The 14,816-nt window shown below is 39.2% G+C and overlaps 1 protein-coding gene across 1 annotated transcript in view; it reads left to right on the top strand.

Annotated features, from left to right (window-relative positions):
- Positions 1-13,936, top strand: part of LOC104516720 (exocyst complex component 1-like) — a gene marked incomplete at its 5' end in the record, with an annotated part of 16,655 nt that extends 2,719 nt beyond the window's left edge. Inside the window, 8 exons of the mRNA XM_010161148.1 lie at positions 4,109-4,272; positions 5,236-5,343; positions 5,773-5,849; positions 6,396-6,624; positions 7,746-7,929; positions 10,703-10,902; positions 12,638-12,832; positions 13,610-13,936. Coding sequence (XP_010159450.1) covers positions 4,109-4,272; positions 5,236-5,343; positions 5,773-5,849; positions 6,396-6,624; positions 7,746-7,929; positions 10,703-10,902; positions 12,638-12,832; positions 13,610-13,762 — 1,310 coding nt within the window. The remainder of the gene's footprint in view (positions 1-4,108; positions 4,273-5,235; positions 5,344-5,772; positions 5,850-6,395; positions 6,625-7,745; positions 7,930-10,702; positions 10,903-12,637; positions 12,833-13,609) is intronic.
- Positions 13,937-14,816: the final 880 nt, after the last annotated feature.

The raw sequence follows: 14,816 nt of genomic DNA, 5'->3' as shown, positions 1-14,816 counted from the left end.
CAACCTGGTCTAGTGGAAGGTGTCCCTGCCCATGGCAGGGGGGTTGGAACTAGATGGTCTTTAAGGTCCCTTCCAACCCAAACCATTCTATGATTCTATGAGTATGTATTCCTGCCAGGATTAAATAGTCTTGTTTGAATATGGAAGTGAAGCTTTTTTAAAATAACAACCAGAACACTTACAAAGCAGCAGTGATAGAGGTGTATTTATATGTTGGCTAGTCTATATTTTGAAGCGCACTGTTTCAAAACTTGTGAACTGTGGCAAATATAAATATTTTAAACCAGTTTCCAAATTCCAAATTCAGAAATGATGTGCAGCTTTTAACTAGTAAGTTCTGTCAAACCTCTTTTGGGTCCTGAACTTATGCTTTGAAGTTTGATGGTAGAGAACAGAAAAAAGTCATGAACAGAAGAAAGTAGGAGAGTGTTGAGGCTTGACCGAGGGGAGGAGGAAGCTGGAATGATGAGTCGTGACAAGCTGTTGGAAGCAGAGATCAAGTGGTGCCATAAAGTGTTGATGACAGAACAGTTAAATACATTAATCTTGAAAAGCTATTTTATTGCAAAACCAAAACACTTCAATATAAATTGATTTTTGAAACGTTCGAAATACTTAACCCTGGCATTTCTTTTGTGATTTGCATCTGTGAGGAGTCTGTTTTTGTAGCAGTTGCCTAACTTCTGTAAATGTTACGGAGGAATCAGGCATTTTGGAGGAAGAGGTCCTTCAGTTCACCAGCACCAGCAGCACCTTGAGAAGGCTTCAGTCGTGTATCTGTGCAAACGTCAAGCATGACTGAGCTTTGCACAGAATAGTCAAAGAAGAGAGTAGCAAAGGGTTGCGAGTTGTGGGTTTTTTTTCTAAACCAGTTCTCTTGGTTTGATTTCTTCTGTAATATTACATTTTCACAGTCATACAAGAGGGTATGTTAATGTTTGAGGCTTGCTGGTGACTGACTGACATGTAAAACTTGAACTCAAGTGCCCAGTCCTCTGAAAAATGGTAGGAACCAGTCACAAAGCCAAAACTGGAAGCTTTATCCAGTGGGGACTTCCCTAGAATTATTGTTAAGAATGGTAGTTAGGCCATTAAGTAATCAGTGGCCGCATATTTGAGGCCACAAGTGAATCTGAGAATGAATTAGATCAAAAATACTTCAGTCCTCAGTGCTGATACCATAAAGAAGGAAAACAAATTATGTATGTTTAAAAAGCTGGTCCTTATATAAAACCAATTTCATTTCACCGTTTAAATACAAAGTTATGGATTTATTTTGCAACAGCTTATAACATTGTGTAATTTCAAAGGCTTCTATGTTGAGGGTAATGGGTGTACAATTGCAAGTTGCACACTAATTCAAAATACATCACTTCTTAATAGTAAACTTGATGAGGAATAGTGTAGGTGCATAATGCTCCGGTTGTTCTCGGACACTAAAGATGACCTGTTTCCAAGCTGTGTTGGTGTGTGTTCTTGCCTTTTTTTCTGTGCTTTGGGAATAGCACTGCTATTTGAATGCCTCAAACGCAGAGGGGGATGCTGGGAGTTTTCTGGCATTCTGTGCTAGTGCAAGGTTCTTTGTCTGCATTTTTATGGCATTAAAAAATCTAGGTCGTGAGCATTCACACTTGTCTTAAGTGGTCTTTTTTTTTTTTCTGATGATGAAGCCAAGACTTTGATACTTAAATACCATCAAATCAATGTGGGAAAGTCTGCTACTACTGTCACATGTTTGTATGATGTGGCTTCTCAAAGGCCGCTATGGCTCCCCTGATTCTCCAGGGCTTGATCTTTGCCTGTAGTTCTTCACGTTCTGTAATACAGTCCTGTGTGTTTGGAAATTGAGGACGATGAAGAAGTGGGATGAATGCATGACAGATGCATATGCCAAATACATCAGGTCTTAACATTTTTATTCAAAACCTGCCAAAACCCCCAAGATCTAAAAACAAAATCAGTCTGGAATTAAATTTGTGTTTGACGTTACAATTGTCAGTAGTGTTGCCTACTTGAAGACATCTGGTATTTAAGACATGTTTGTGGCATTTAGAAGTATTTACTCATTCTATTACAGTAGGTTCTGCTTGCCTGCTCCATTTTGGGGGGCTTATAGCATCCATCCTCATCAAGATCTTCTTAATACCACATACTGCTTTTAGTGTATGTATGCAAATGCCTTTTACTGGTTAGGGATTCTCTGTTTACCACAAATGCCTGTTTACTCTAAATTTCATACTGAAGTCCACTTGAGGAAACTGTGTAAATCTGCAAAACCCAGGAAAAATAAAAAAGCACCTTAAATTTTTTTGACTATGTATTTGTTGTTTTCATCCTCTTTGAATTCGCACTCCTCAATTTTTGGTGCAGCATGAATACAAAAGATGTATTCTCTGTGTAAACATCCTGATTTGTGAACAACAGAAAAGGTCAGCCAGTCTTCCTGTCAATATGAATGACTTCACAGTATTGGTGTGTGTTTTTTAAATTGAAGAGGTTGACAATATCTCTGACTGAGTACCAGATTACATAAATACCTTTTCATTTCACCATGTCTCTTATTGACATGATGGTTGATCTTGCAAATTGAGTCTTTTGCAATATTATCTTTGACAAATAAAACCCTAATTTCATGGACTTCTCAATTTGGGAGAACTTAAATACGTGTTACCAAAAATGTTCTTCAAACACGCTGCATAAAAAAATAAGTGAAATTTAATACCTAGAAACTTACTCTGTTTTCCATGTAGCTTAGATACCGAATTTCTAGAACAGTACCTCTCCAACTAAATGTGTTTGCAATGTAGTTACTTGCTGCTTATAGTTCTCTGCATGTTTCTTTCCAGTTAGAGCTTAACTTGCATCTCGTGCATGGTTTGTGCAAACTGCATTTTAACTTGTCTTTGTCTTTGATGCTTGCAACCTAATCCATCCCAGCTACACTGCCTCGAAAAGAAAGTGCTGTCAAACAGGAAACTGAGAGTGAGTATAACTAGTTGCATTAGTTGGTGTTGTCAATGCATGTGTGTCAATGTAAACATGTAGTGCTGCATCATGGAAAAATCTACCTAACACTGAAGCATTCCGTTCAGAACAAAATAAGCATTAGCAGAATCGTCGTTATTTGCAAGGCAGAAGCACGGCTAAAATAGCCCAATATAGAAGTAGAGAAGGTTTCAAGGTAAAAGCAACATCTTTTGGTTTTCCTACGCTAATAGTTGATATAAAAAATATGGTTTGTGTCTGAGAGCTTGTCATAGTTTTCCAACTCTTCCAGTAGGTTGAGGTAACAAGTTTTGTTACATCTATAGCCTTTGTCTTGTGTCCCTAGACTAGATACCAACATAGTAGTTAAGAGCAATCCTGCAAGTCTCATTTAGGTTTCTTTGTGGTTGAGATGTGACAAATTTACATGGGGGTCAAATGTTGACAATTTCTTGGTCCTTCTTGTTACTAGCTTTCTCCATCCCATCCCAACGCTTCTGAAAATTTGGGAAAAAATGCAGTTACACTCCTCACCTAGAAGAAGGCCCCATAATATTCGGAAGAAATGTCAAAGGGGGTAGGGGAGGGCGTTCGCAGTAGTTACTGTGGGATTGTAGATCCAGCAAAACAGCTGGAGCAAGCTACCTAGAAAAAAGGATGTTGGCAGCAGAAAGATCAAGTTCAAGATTAAAAAGTGCCTGTGTGTATATAAAGCTTTGTAATTTTTCCCTCTTGGGGATTAATTCATCTGCTTATAGCAGTCTTTGCCCAAAGTAATTCACCAAGATCATAACTGGGCTTTGCTTCCAGGCTTTCCAGGAGAATATCCCAGTGTTCCTACGAGTCACTTTTGTTCCTTTTATACCCTTTTCCATACTTTACAACGAGGGTTTATGTAGCTACATTGCACTTTGGAACTCGCTGAAGTATTTCAGTTACTTTCTAATGAGGAAAGGATGGGTTTATAGCAAAAGCATTTACAGCTTAGACAAAAATTGAGTGGTTTGATTTTAATGTAGAACTACTAGCAACTCTTGATCCCACACATTCTGTAATGAGCCTGTTCTTCTGAGTATTTTATTCTGCCTTTGCTTCCCTCCATCATAGTGTCTTTAATTCACAGGTCTTCACGGAAGTTCTGGAAAATTGACTGGGTCTACTTCTAGCCTAAATAAACTCTCTGTTCAGAGCTCAGGAAACCGTAGGTCTCAGTCATCCTCGCTTCTGGATATGGGAAACATGTCTGCCTCTGACCTTGATGTGGCTGACAGAACAAAATTTGATAAGGTAAAGCCAAAATGTTGCATAGAATTCTTTTAGTTTTGTATTAGAAGCATCTTTCATTTCCTTCTTGTATAGTTTAAAAATCTGTGCTGTTTGAATCTTAAAACATGCCAATTTCAAATTCCGTATGCACCACACGTCTACTAAAGGCAGTTTCTAATAAATACATAGATCAGTATATTGGTGTATGGGTTTTATTTCTGATTATAAGTATCCATTTAGTTCCCTTATGTGCTTAGTGTGATCTGTAAAGAACATCAGCATAAAAAATGGTTTATTAATTTAAGCAAAATGCGCATTTTTAAGGAAATAGGAATTGAACTGGTGGATTCTTCAACTGATTGGGTTCCCCTCCCCTCCCTCCCCCCTCCATCAATAGAAATGTTTGTGTGCTCTGTCACATTGTGCCAGTATGTAAGCAAAAGTTAAATATAAGAAAGCATCATCTGCTTTTAGACAGGACTTAAGCATGGTCCTAAGATTTTATTTATATTGGTTTCACATCAAAGTTACCAGTTTTCAGCTTTAACCAGTGGCACTCAGGTTTTTTGGACTGTCCTCAGCATCTGTTTAAAAAAATTGCTGTCCCTAGCATCTGTTGGTTTTGTGGTTGGTTTGTGGGGTTTTTTTCCCCCTGAACCTTTAAAAGTATCGGTACTCCTCACTTCTTGTGGAATTAACTCCTCGCTACTGTGGAGGGAAAAGGAGAAGTTATCAGAGTGAGAGATAAAAATAATTTTGTTCTCTACTGAATTACTTGATGGAGATGAGTATTTTTCTTCTGACCTCTAATCCTTGCTGACAGTTTTAAAGATACAGTACAAGCTGTTTCCATTTCTGTTAAGTAGAAATAAGTCTTCTGAAGCTGAAGACTGAAAGTATAAAATCCTATGCATCAAGAATTAAAATTAGTAATACTAAGTGCTTGTAGTATTCAGTGTGGATAAAATATTTGTCTTTCTTTAGATTTTTGAGCAAGTGTTGAGTGAACTAGAGCCTCTGTGTCTGGCAGAACAGGACTTCATTAGCAAATTTTTCAAGCTACAGCAACATCAGAGCATCTCGGGAACAACGGTATGACTTCATTCTGTCACTGAAGCAAAAATTAATGAACAGGCCTCGCAAGAGACCTGTTTAAAAGATAACTTCTGAATTTATCTGGCAGTTACGTGATCCAGGTGATCAATAATTTGGTTTTATCCATTAGCTGGCAGAATCTTTATTTTTGGCTGACCAATACAACATCTGTTAAAGGAGGACTGACATGTTTCTTTTGCCATGGCTTTGTTTCCTTGCGAGATCACAGTAAATGCTCCATCATGCTATGTAGGAAGGCAGTGGGGAGTAGTTGTAGAGTGTTACATTCTGAGGAACTTGACCAGAAAAACACCAGCACCTTGCAAACCACTCTATTTGCTACTTTGAAAAATAAACACACAAGCTGATAATTATGTTGGTTTTGTCAGATCTACTTATTGCTGAAATATAGAATTGTTCTTACAGAATGAAGCGGAGGAAATGGACGGAGGAACTTTATCTCGTTCATACGCTTCCGGTGTTCCACAAACAGTATCATCTGAGTATGTGCTGCTGTTGTTTATTATTGAGTCTTAAACCTACGTGTGAATTTATTTGGCATATAAGACTTTTCTCTATAATCAGAAATTCTTCCCTTTTAGTGAAAATGGATAACAAACTCCTAGTTTTTGTACCCAGACACTGAAATTGTCAGTAAATATAAACATGCTTGTGTGGAGGATGGATGTTTCTGTCTATAGTAGTATAAAAAAGATGCTTAATTCTCTAATGGTTTGCAGAGTGAAACTAGGCATTGGAATATGTAAAATATGCTTTGGAAAATATGCTTCGTGAATTTCTGAACTTAAGTGTCTGGCAGCTTCCACACAGGAATTAATTTTTTGGAATATTTCATACCTATGACTATTGATTTAGTTTAGTTTAGTTTTTTTTAACTGTGTAACACCGGCATTTCGTACCTTAGCAGCATTCTGAAAGTCATGAGACTTGTTGAATGCAAATGAGATTCCTGCATCCAATATATTTATCATAAAAATGTTATCAAAGGACTGTCAGAGTAATATTTTCATCTTATGCATTTTTAATAGGAAGGACATGATCCGACAAATGATGACAAAAATATTTCGCTGTATTGAACCTGAGCTGAATAATCTAATAGCGCTGGGGGACAAGATTGACAGCTTTAATTCCCTTTATATGTTAGTTAAGATGAGCCATCATGTATGGACAGCACAAAACGTGGACCCAGCTTCTTTTCTCAGCACAACGCTTGGAAATGTTTTGGTGACTGTCAAAAGGAACTTTGATAAATGCATTGTAAGTTCTTTGGTTATTCTGATTAAGCTGACTGTAATATAGGAAGTTCATTCCTACCCAGTTCTGTTTTCGCATTTCTCCATGGTTAAATTTTTTGCTTTTAATTTGAAGTGAAAATGAGTAGCTTTATTGCTCTTCTACTGGCCAGACCTTCAAGAAAGATAAACTAATTGGTGGTTGTGTTGCTTTTCCCTCTTCCTTCCCGTTTTCAGCAATAATTAGCTGTTTGTAACAAATACTTCTCATTCACTGCTGTCACCTAGTTGACATTTTTAGTTGATTGTTTAAACTTGTACTCTTACTGAGATTACTGAAGTAAACCATAGCTCTCTGCCTTTGCTACTTACCAAATCAAAACCTCATGGACTTACATGGGCTTTGCTTTTCCCCTTTGAGCATAATATGGCAAATTGACATCCCTCCCATATGTTCGTTTATTTCTATCTTATATCTAACAAACGCTTGGTCTGAATAGAATGGCAACTCTTTGGGCAGTAGGAGGGGCAGTGTCCACTGTCAGAAATTTCGTTTTGCTAATACAATATGACCATTGAATGAAATATGGCAAGTTTATTGAAAACGTAGTTACCAATGTAACTTCTTTTTATTGTCATAAATGTAATTTGACTCTAGGTCAAACAATAAAACTGACCATTCTTGATCAGTTTAATGCTTAAAATATTTTGAAGCTGATTTTTTTATTATTATAAAATTTCAGTAAAAGGTTAAAAAAAAAAACCTTCCTGAGGCAAAAGGAATTGTTAGCTTGGCTGAATCAGCAAAGTGAAGTTCCTTGTTAGATTATAGACTGAAAATTGTTAATTGCTTCTGGTGGATAAGTTAGGGTTTTTTTCTTTTCGCTTTCTTTTTTTTCCTTAGTATTAAGTAAGTAAACAAAGGAGGGAAAAAAGCTAGAAAATTTTACTTGCCTATCTTTTCTTAATAAATTTTTGAGGGTCAAAAGGGAGGAAGACTAAGTAGATACACTAATTGAAAGATGGAATTTCTGCGTTTGAATAAATGTCAGTTTTTCAGTATGTCTCCTTTTTTCTTTTACTAGTTGCTACATGATCTGGAGTCCTATATTAGAAGCTAACATCTGTTCTTGTTTTAAATTTAAGAGTAATCAAATGAAGCAAATGGACGAAGTGAAAATCTCAAAGAAGAGTAAAGTGGGGATCCTTCCGTTTGTTGCTGAATTTGAAGAGTTTGCAGCACTCGCTGAATCAATTTTCAAAAATGCAGAACGACGAGGAGATCTAGATAAAGCCTACATAAAGCTTATTAGAGCTGTTTTTGTCAGTGGTGGGTCTTCTGAGATTGTCATAGTTATTAAGATGATTCTTTCCTCCTGTCATATATATAATTTTGCTCCAATTAACAGATGAGGTTTGGTTTTTTTTAAAGACGCTGTTGCAAGCCACGTGACTGATGTGCTGAAGTTTTCTGTTATCGTTAGGAGAGCAAGTATCAACCTTTTGAGAGTAACAGACTTTAGGAGCAAACCATAGATGTTTCCCTTCGGACATATCTGTGAAGTAACTTGCAGTTATGACAGAGGGAAGCGGTTAAGACCTTGGAGGGAGAGAGGATATGGGAGCAACACAGCACGCTCGATTTGAAGTAGTTTCCTGTCTTTTCTAACCCAGCGTAGCTTAAATGAGAAGATGAATCTGGATGGGATCCCTGGCATTTGTCCCTAACACCATTCATAGCCCTGTCTACAATATATCACTTGAGTTTTGGCTATGAATTTGACCCTTTTTTGGCAGATTAGATCCCTTCTGGCCTAGCCTGACACAGCAGAATGTCTCTTGGTTTTCCCTGTTTTCCCAGGTACAGTCTGAAAAAATTGCGATACCTTTGTTCTAATGGATTTATTTAAAATTACAAGAAAGGGGAGGAGAGGGGGTGGTGGATATGCAAGCTGATGCACTCTGCAGAACTGTCATTCCCTTTTAAAATGGGGGAGACATGGATGGATGGACCTCTCCATGCTTATTTACCTGCAGATTTTCAAACAACTCCATATATAGTAGTTCCCAACCACTGAGACTTACTTCTTTTTTAGGGTTATATTGGGCAAGAGGAGACAGTAGAGGCAATAAAACTAGGTTGAGGAAATTATAGCATAGTGGTTCTGAACATACTAGGAAATAGTGAAGAGACATTACTTCATAGTACAGTAGACCAGAGTCTGTATGGAGTCAGCAGGAGCATCCCAGCTGATGGGGCAGTAAATTTTGAAAATGTTTTTCAGACAAATGCAGAGAAAGAACGAAGAATTAGATGGTGGAGGATAAGGGCTAGAAACAAAGAATGAGGACAGAACAAAGTTAAAATTATGTACAAAATCAGTGCAAGCGTTATGTTTAATGCAGTAAGATATTTAATTTGCACATGGTGTTTGAAACGGGTCAGAAAGATGTAGTACTTCAGGTAGAATTGTGTGTGCGTGTAGAAAATTGTATGGGAGGAACAAAACAGGCCGTAGCAGACTTTCCCTAGTTGGCAGTTCAGTGTTCTGACTGAAATGAATTTGTGATCTTTATTGGTACTGTGGTGCCCAGGATCACCTTCACACTGGGCATCCTGGTAGTCTCAGCAAAACGATTAATGAACGAATGGGCATAGAGACTTAATTGCAGTCTTGGTTGAAGCCATCCTCTCTCAGCCTGCTTTCAGGCACAATAAGGGAGTGATAGGAAGAACTTATTTTGCCTGCCCTGGGTTTTTTGGGGGGAAGAGATGAAAGTAAGAAACCTATGTGCAGGATTATCCATTTGTATAATTAAATTTGGAAATTGAGAGTAACTTTGACCATAAAACTAATAAGCTAAGTGAAAATTGAGACTGGGAAATACATTTAAAAAAACCCACTACCCTAGGGAAGATTTTTGTTGTAGCAGAGGGAAATGGGACTTTTCTTAACTAGTTCTGTCATTTGAAGTTTATTAGGGGTAATGAAAGCATGCTTGTCAGCCTCCACAGAATGTAGGTTGTTGCTCGCTTATGTAAACGACCATATGTAGTCACTATTTTGTGTCGTCTTATAAGTGACTTTTTTGGCTGGTTTGGTTTAACTGTGGCTAGCAAAATCCCATGAAGCCACTCTTGCAAATTCCCCCTCCCTTGCTCCTGTGGAGGGGGAGAATTAGGGAAAAAAGACAAGGAAGCTCATAAAATTGAGATTTGAACTATTTACTAATTGAATCTAAATGAATATATTTACAAATACTACTAATAATAAATAGTTAAAATAATAGGAATAAAACATATGATACAATATGATACAGGTGCTCCCCACCCACTGACCTGTGCACAACCAGGTGCTGAGTAGTAAAAGAGCCTGAGAGCTGCAGCCTGAAGGCCAGAGCCTGAGAGCTATCCCAGCAGATTCTGAGTGGACCTTATCAGTGATAGTACGACCGGGAAAACTAAACAAAACCACCAACTCCCTCCACAATGGCCAGCACAGGAATTAGCAAGGCAGCTAACGCAGGAGTCAGGGAGAGGGTTAGCACGTGTACGGGAGTAAACAAGCAAGAGACTAAGGGAGAGAGTAATGGCTCCCAGACCCCCTCCTCGCCTCTGCTCCGAGCATGACGTACTATGGGATGAAATACTCCCTTGGTCAGTTGGGGTCAGGTGCCTGAGCTGTGTGTCCCAGCACTGCCTGTAGCGAGACAGCGAGAGCTGGGAACGCAGCTGCAGTGTCAGAAGCGGAGAAAGACCTTGAATTCAGTGCAGGCATTGCCCAGCGCCAGCTGGGAACTGATCAGTGCTGCTCTCTGCATCCAGGAACAGCTTCCTAGCAGCCACGGTAAAGAGAGTTAACTCTTTCCTGGCTGAACCCTCTTTCCTGACTGAACCCAGGATATTAGCATATGAATTTCATGGTCTTAGAGCCTGTTTCTTCTTTTGTTAGTGGCAATTACGACAATTACTCATACAAATTATAATCATTGATATAAAATCCAAAATTCCTTTTCTGACAGTATTATGGTTATTGGTTATGTTTTTCTGAATTTGGTTGCTCCTTTGGTATTTTAAGTATGTTAATTCCTTTTTCTTTCAGTTGAGAAGGTAGCTAATGAAAGCCAAAAAACACCCAGAGATGTGGTCATGATGGAAAACTTCCATCATATTTTTGCAACACTTTCTCGCTTGAAAATTTCTTGTCTTGAGGCTGAGAAAAAAGAAGCCAAACAGAAATACACTGATCATCTTCAGTCTTACGTAATCTACTCACTTGGACAGCCTCTAGAGAAATTAAATGTAAGTCTGTTTGAGTTTATATATTTGTAAATGGAACAGAGTAGTCTTTCTCAGGTGTTTAGTTGGCATTATCTCATCTTTTTATCCCTGCATCTATCACAATCTCTATTTTATTACTTTGGACTTGAGAAGAGTACTCATGAGGGTAACGGTCTTGGATGAAAATAACCAAATTTTGGTTATCTTGGCAATGAATAGTACTGACTAAATATCACTTGTGTCGTAAGCAAATGGTTTTGAGGAAGGAAAAAGTGAGGGGAGAAGTAATCAGGAGCTTTGGGATAATTTTCCCCACCTCAGCCGCCGAGATGATTACAGTAGTTTCTGAACTGTTATAAATAATGTTTTAGTAAAGTTCTGTATGTCCAAAGTTGAACTGAGTGTTAAACTGAATGCTGACCCAGCTTCAGACTCAGCTCTGCCCACTGAACATTGCCCACTGCTCACTGCTTTTTCTATAAGGATTTAGGCCATTCTTTTTCTGAAATCATAGAATCACAGAATGGTTTGGGTTGGAAGGGACCTTAAAGATCATCCAGTTCCAACCCCCCTGCCATGGGCAGGGACACCTTCCACTAGACCAGGTTGCTCCAAGCCTCATCCAGCCTGGCCTTGGACACTTCCAGGGATGGGGCATCCACAGCTTCTCTGGGCAACCTGTCCCAGTGCCTCCCCACCCTCTCCGGGAAGAACTTCTTCCTGATATCCAATCTAAACCTCCCCACTTTCAATTTAAACCTGTTACCCCTTGTCCTGTCACTACAGGCTCTTGTAAAAAGTCATTTCCACCCCCAGCCTCCTTGTAGGCCCAAGGAAATGTCTAAGATGTATTCCCTTTTCAAAGATGAAAATGCCTTATTGTTGCTTCCTGCTTATTGTGGGGTGAGCCTGGCCAGTACCTAAGATGCCGCATAACTAACTGCTTGCTCGGCCCCACTCCCCAGCAGGACAGGGGAGAAAATAGGAAGAGCAAAAGTCAAGGAGACTGATGCCCACCCAGTTTGTGAGCAACAACCCTCTTAAAGACCAACACCACCACCCCCTCCTCTAACCCAGATTTTTATAGCTGAGCATGGTGTTACGTGCAATGGAATAGCCTTTGGCCAGGTTTGACCTGTTCAGCACTAGCCAAAACATCAGTGTGTTACCAGCCCTGACTTAGCCACAGATCCAAACACAGCACCGCATGGGCAGCTATGAAGACGGGTAACTCCGTCCTGGCCAGGCCCAGTGCACTCTTACAGGTGATGTCGTGGCTCTGCATGTGTGTTCATAGGCATACTTCCCTCCATCCTTATTATCTTGACACAGCTGGTGCGGGGCAGTGAGGAGACAGAGCAATTATAAACAAATATTGCTGTGTAATTATGGTTTAAGTAGAGAAATTCCTGTTCAGGTGCTTAGTCAGGTTATCCAAAAGATGCAGTGTTTTCCTAGTCTGTGACCTTACTAATTGAGGATTTTGAGGCCGATTTCAGTGTTAGGTATGAAGTTGCAAAGAAAAGCTTGATTGCTTCTACAAATGATGGATTTCAGTTTTACGCTAGTACTTACGGAGTGCTGTATTGCTGTGCTTCAGTGTTGGTGGCTGAGCACTACTTCATGCCCAATGAAAAAGAGAAAACCGAGGGGAACACACAACCATTGTCAAGCGGAATCAGAGAATTCGACAAGCACGTGTGCAGTTACTTAGTGTAGAGTTGAGATAGTCATTAACGCGGTTATTGTTTGTCAGCATTTTTTTGAAGGTGTTGAAGCTCGTGTGGCACAAGGTATACGAGAAGAGGAAGTAAGCTATCAACTGGCTTTTAATAAACAAGAGCTTCGTAAAGTCATTAAGGAATATCCTGGTAAGGAAGTGAAGAAGGGGTTGGATAATCTCTACAAGAAGGTAGACAAACATCTCTGTGAAGAAGAAAACTTACTCCAGGTAAACTAAAATGATGGTTCAAAAACCTTGTAATGTTTACACAAAGGCTTTTATGATTGCTTTTGCATGTGTGTTCTGTGAGAAGTGCCTAGCTTCAGCACAACTCTGAAAAACCATGAAGTTTGAGTGGAGTTTTTTTATAATCCCGCTCTGTTTCGATTTGTTGCAACATTGATTTGAAGCGTGGTGGTAGCGAGAGAGTTCAGAAGGAAACTTCCTTTATGATTCTCCAGCTGACCATTAATGGGTGATCTCTGTTCTGCAAAATACACTAGAAACAGAACTAGGTTTAAATGAACTGGTAACCTGGTATGAAATTTAGCTGGTAGCAGAATATACTTTCACTCTCGTCTGATAGTTGTATTATCTCAGGTTTTTTCATCTACTCTGAACTTTCTCACTGGAGTAAGTTGATTTAAGAGTTAAGCATGTAACAACAGCTTTGTAAGGGGTGGATTAGGAGCACTGTTCTGGTTCAGGGTGTTTTCTTTAAAGACAAAAGCAATACCGCTTCTAGTGCAACTTCCTCCTCTTTACTCTTTTCTGCTTTGCAGTGGAGATCTGGCAGGAGTCAGGTAAACATTAAAGACTTTAATGGGTAAAAAGCTTCAGTAGTTGTTTTAATGCAGCAACTCAGTTTACTGAACTTTGTGGTTAGCAAGCTTTAGTTTTAAAGTGACACCTGAGCTGAGAATCAGTTAATGAGACGATGTTTTGTAGTTCACATGTAGCGTGCTGTGCCAGTTGACATTTCCTGAGGCTTGCTTTCTTTGGCAGGTTGTGTGGCATTCCATGCAGGATGAGTTTATACGACAGTACAAGCACTTTGAAGGGCTGATAGCTCGCTGCTATCCTGGATCAGGAATTACTATGGAATTCACTATACAGGATATTTTAGACTACTGCTCCAGTATTGCACAGTCTCATTAAGCCCCAGAAAGAGAAGCTAGCGGAGTTCGTGCCTGTGTGAAGGGAATCAAACACTATCAATGCTGTTTGTTTTTGAACGGTGGGTTCCATGTGTATGTGTGGTCAACTGCCATATATGTCGTTACACTCCTGCTGCAAAGGTGTTTCAAGGCAGAATGAAACCTTTGGAGATTTGTTGCTTTTCTACTGGGTTGAAGTAGTGCTTGAAAGCATTAATTCTGTGAAACACTTTGGATATAGTTTTTCCCTTCCCCTAATGTTCAGATCCTTCTATTTATAATCCCTTCTCTTGCTAAAAGCAGTAAGCACTACCATCATAGCATGCAACAAGAATACTACTGTTTTCACTAACACTTTGCATTTTGGAAGTTATGTAAACATTAAAGGCTATCGAAGCTTTTCCTGTCTTGTTCTAGAAATTATGGGTGTGGAACACTGAACTCGTGTTCTGAGATGTAATGTGACTGTGGTTATAATTCTCAAGTAAACTGTGTTCACCGTATTTATTTCTGTGGAGTGCTACTTCAAAAAAGTGAAAATGCAGAATTCTTTCCATTGTTTTATTTCTGGGCATTTGTAAGAGAGAACTTTCTTCTGTTTTTCCAGATGGAAAATTCCAGTCCTAAACCGGACTCGGCTGCGGTTTTATCACATGTTTGCACAAACTGTTTTTCTTAATAATCCTGAGTGAGGGTTAGTTGGCGAGGTCAAATAAAAAGGAAACGCTAAGAAGTATCGCCACCTCAGCAGAATGAAAACACTCAGACGCATTTAAAAATAACAGGTTGGCAACGAGATAAAGAATTGCAGAGTAAGACATACCAAAGACATACTAGAGGGTTACAAAGGTAACGGTGATGGTTTGCCTTAAAAAAAAACTTAAAAGTTGTTCTAAATGCCATTGTGCACAAAAGAAGAGAAATGCGCGTCAGGTAGGCTGTGCACCTGGAGTACTCGGCCAGTGAGGAAACGGGAGGGGGCTGTACGCGTCGGGAATTGGGATATAGAATGTGTACTCTATTGCGACGAGGCACGCTCTCCTGCAGGGTGGGTG

The sequence above is a fragment of the Eurypyga helias genome, unplaced genomic scaffold, assembly GCF_000690775.1.
Source record: "Eurypyga helias isolate BGI_N326 unplaced genomic scaffold, ASM69077v1 scaffold15261, whole genome shotgun sequence".
Taxonomy (NCBI): domain Eukaryota; kingdom Metazoa; phylum Chordata; class Aves; order Eurypygiformes; family Eurypygidae; genus Eurypyga; species Eurypyga helias.
The sequence above is the reverse complement of the archived record's forward strand: the minus strand, read 5'-3'. Positions and strand labels throughout refer to the sequence as shown.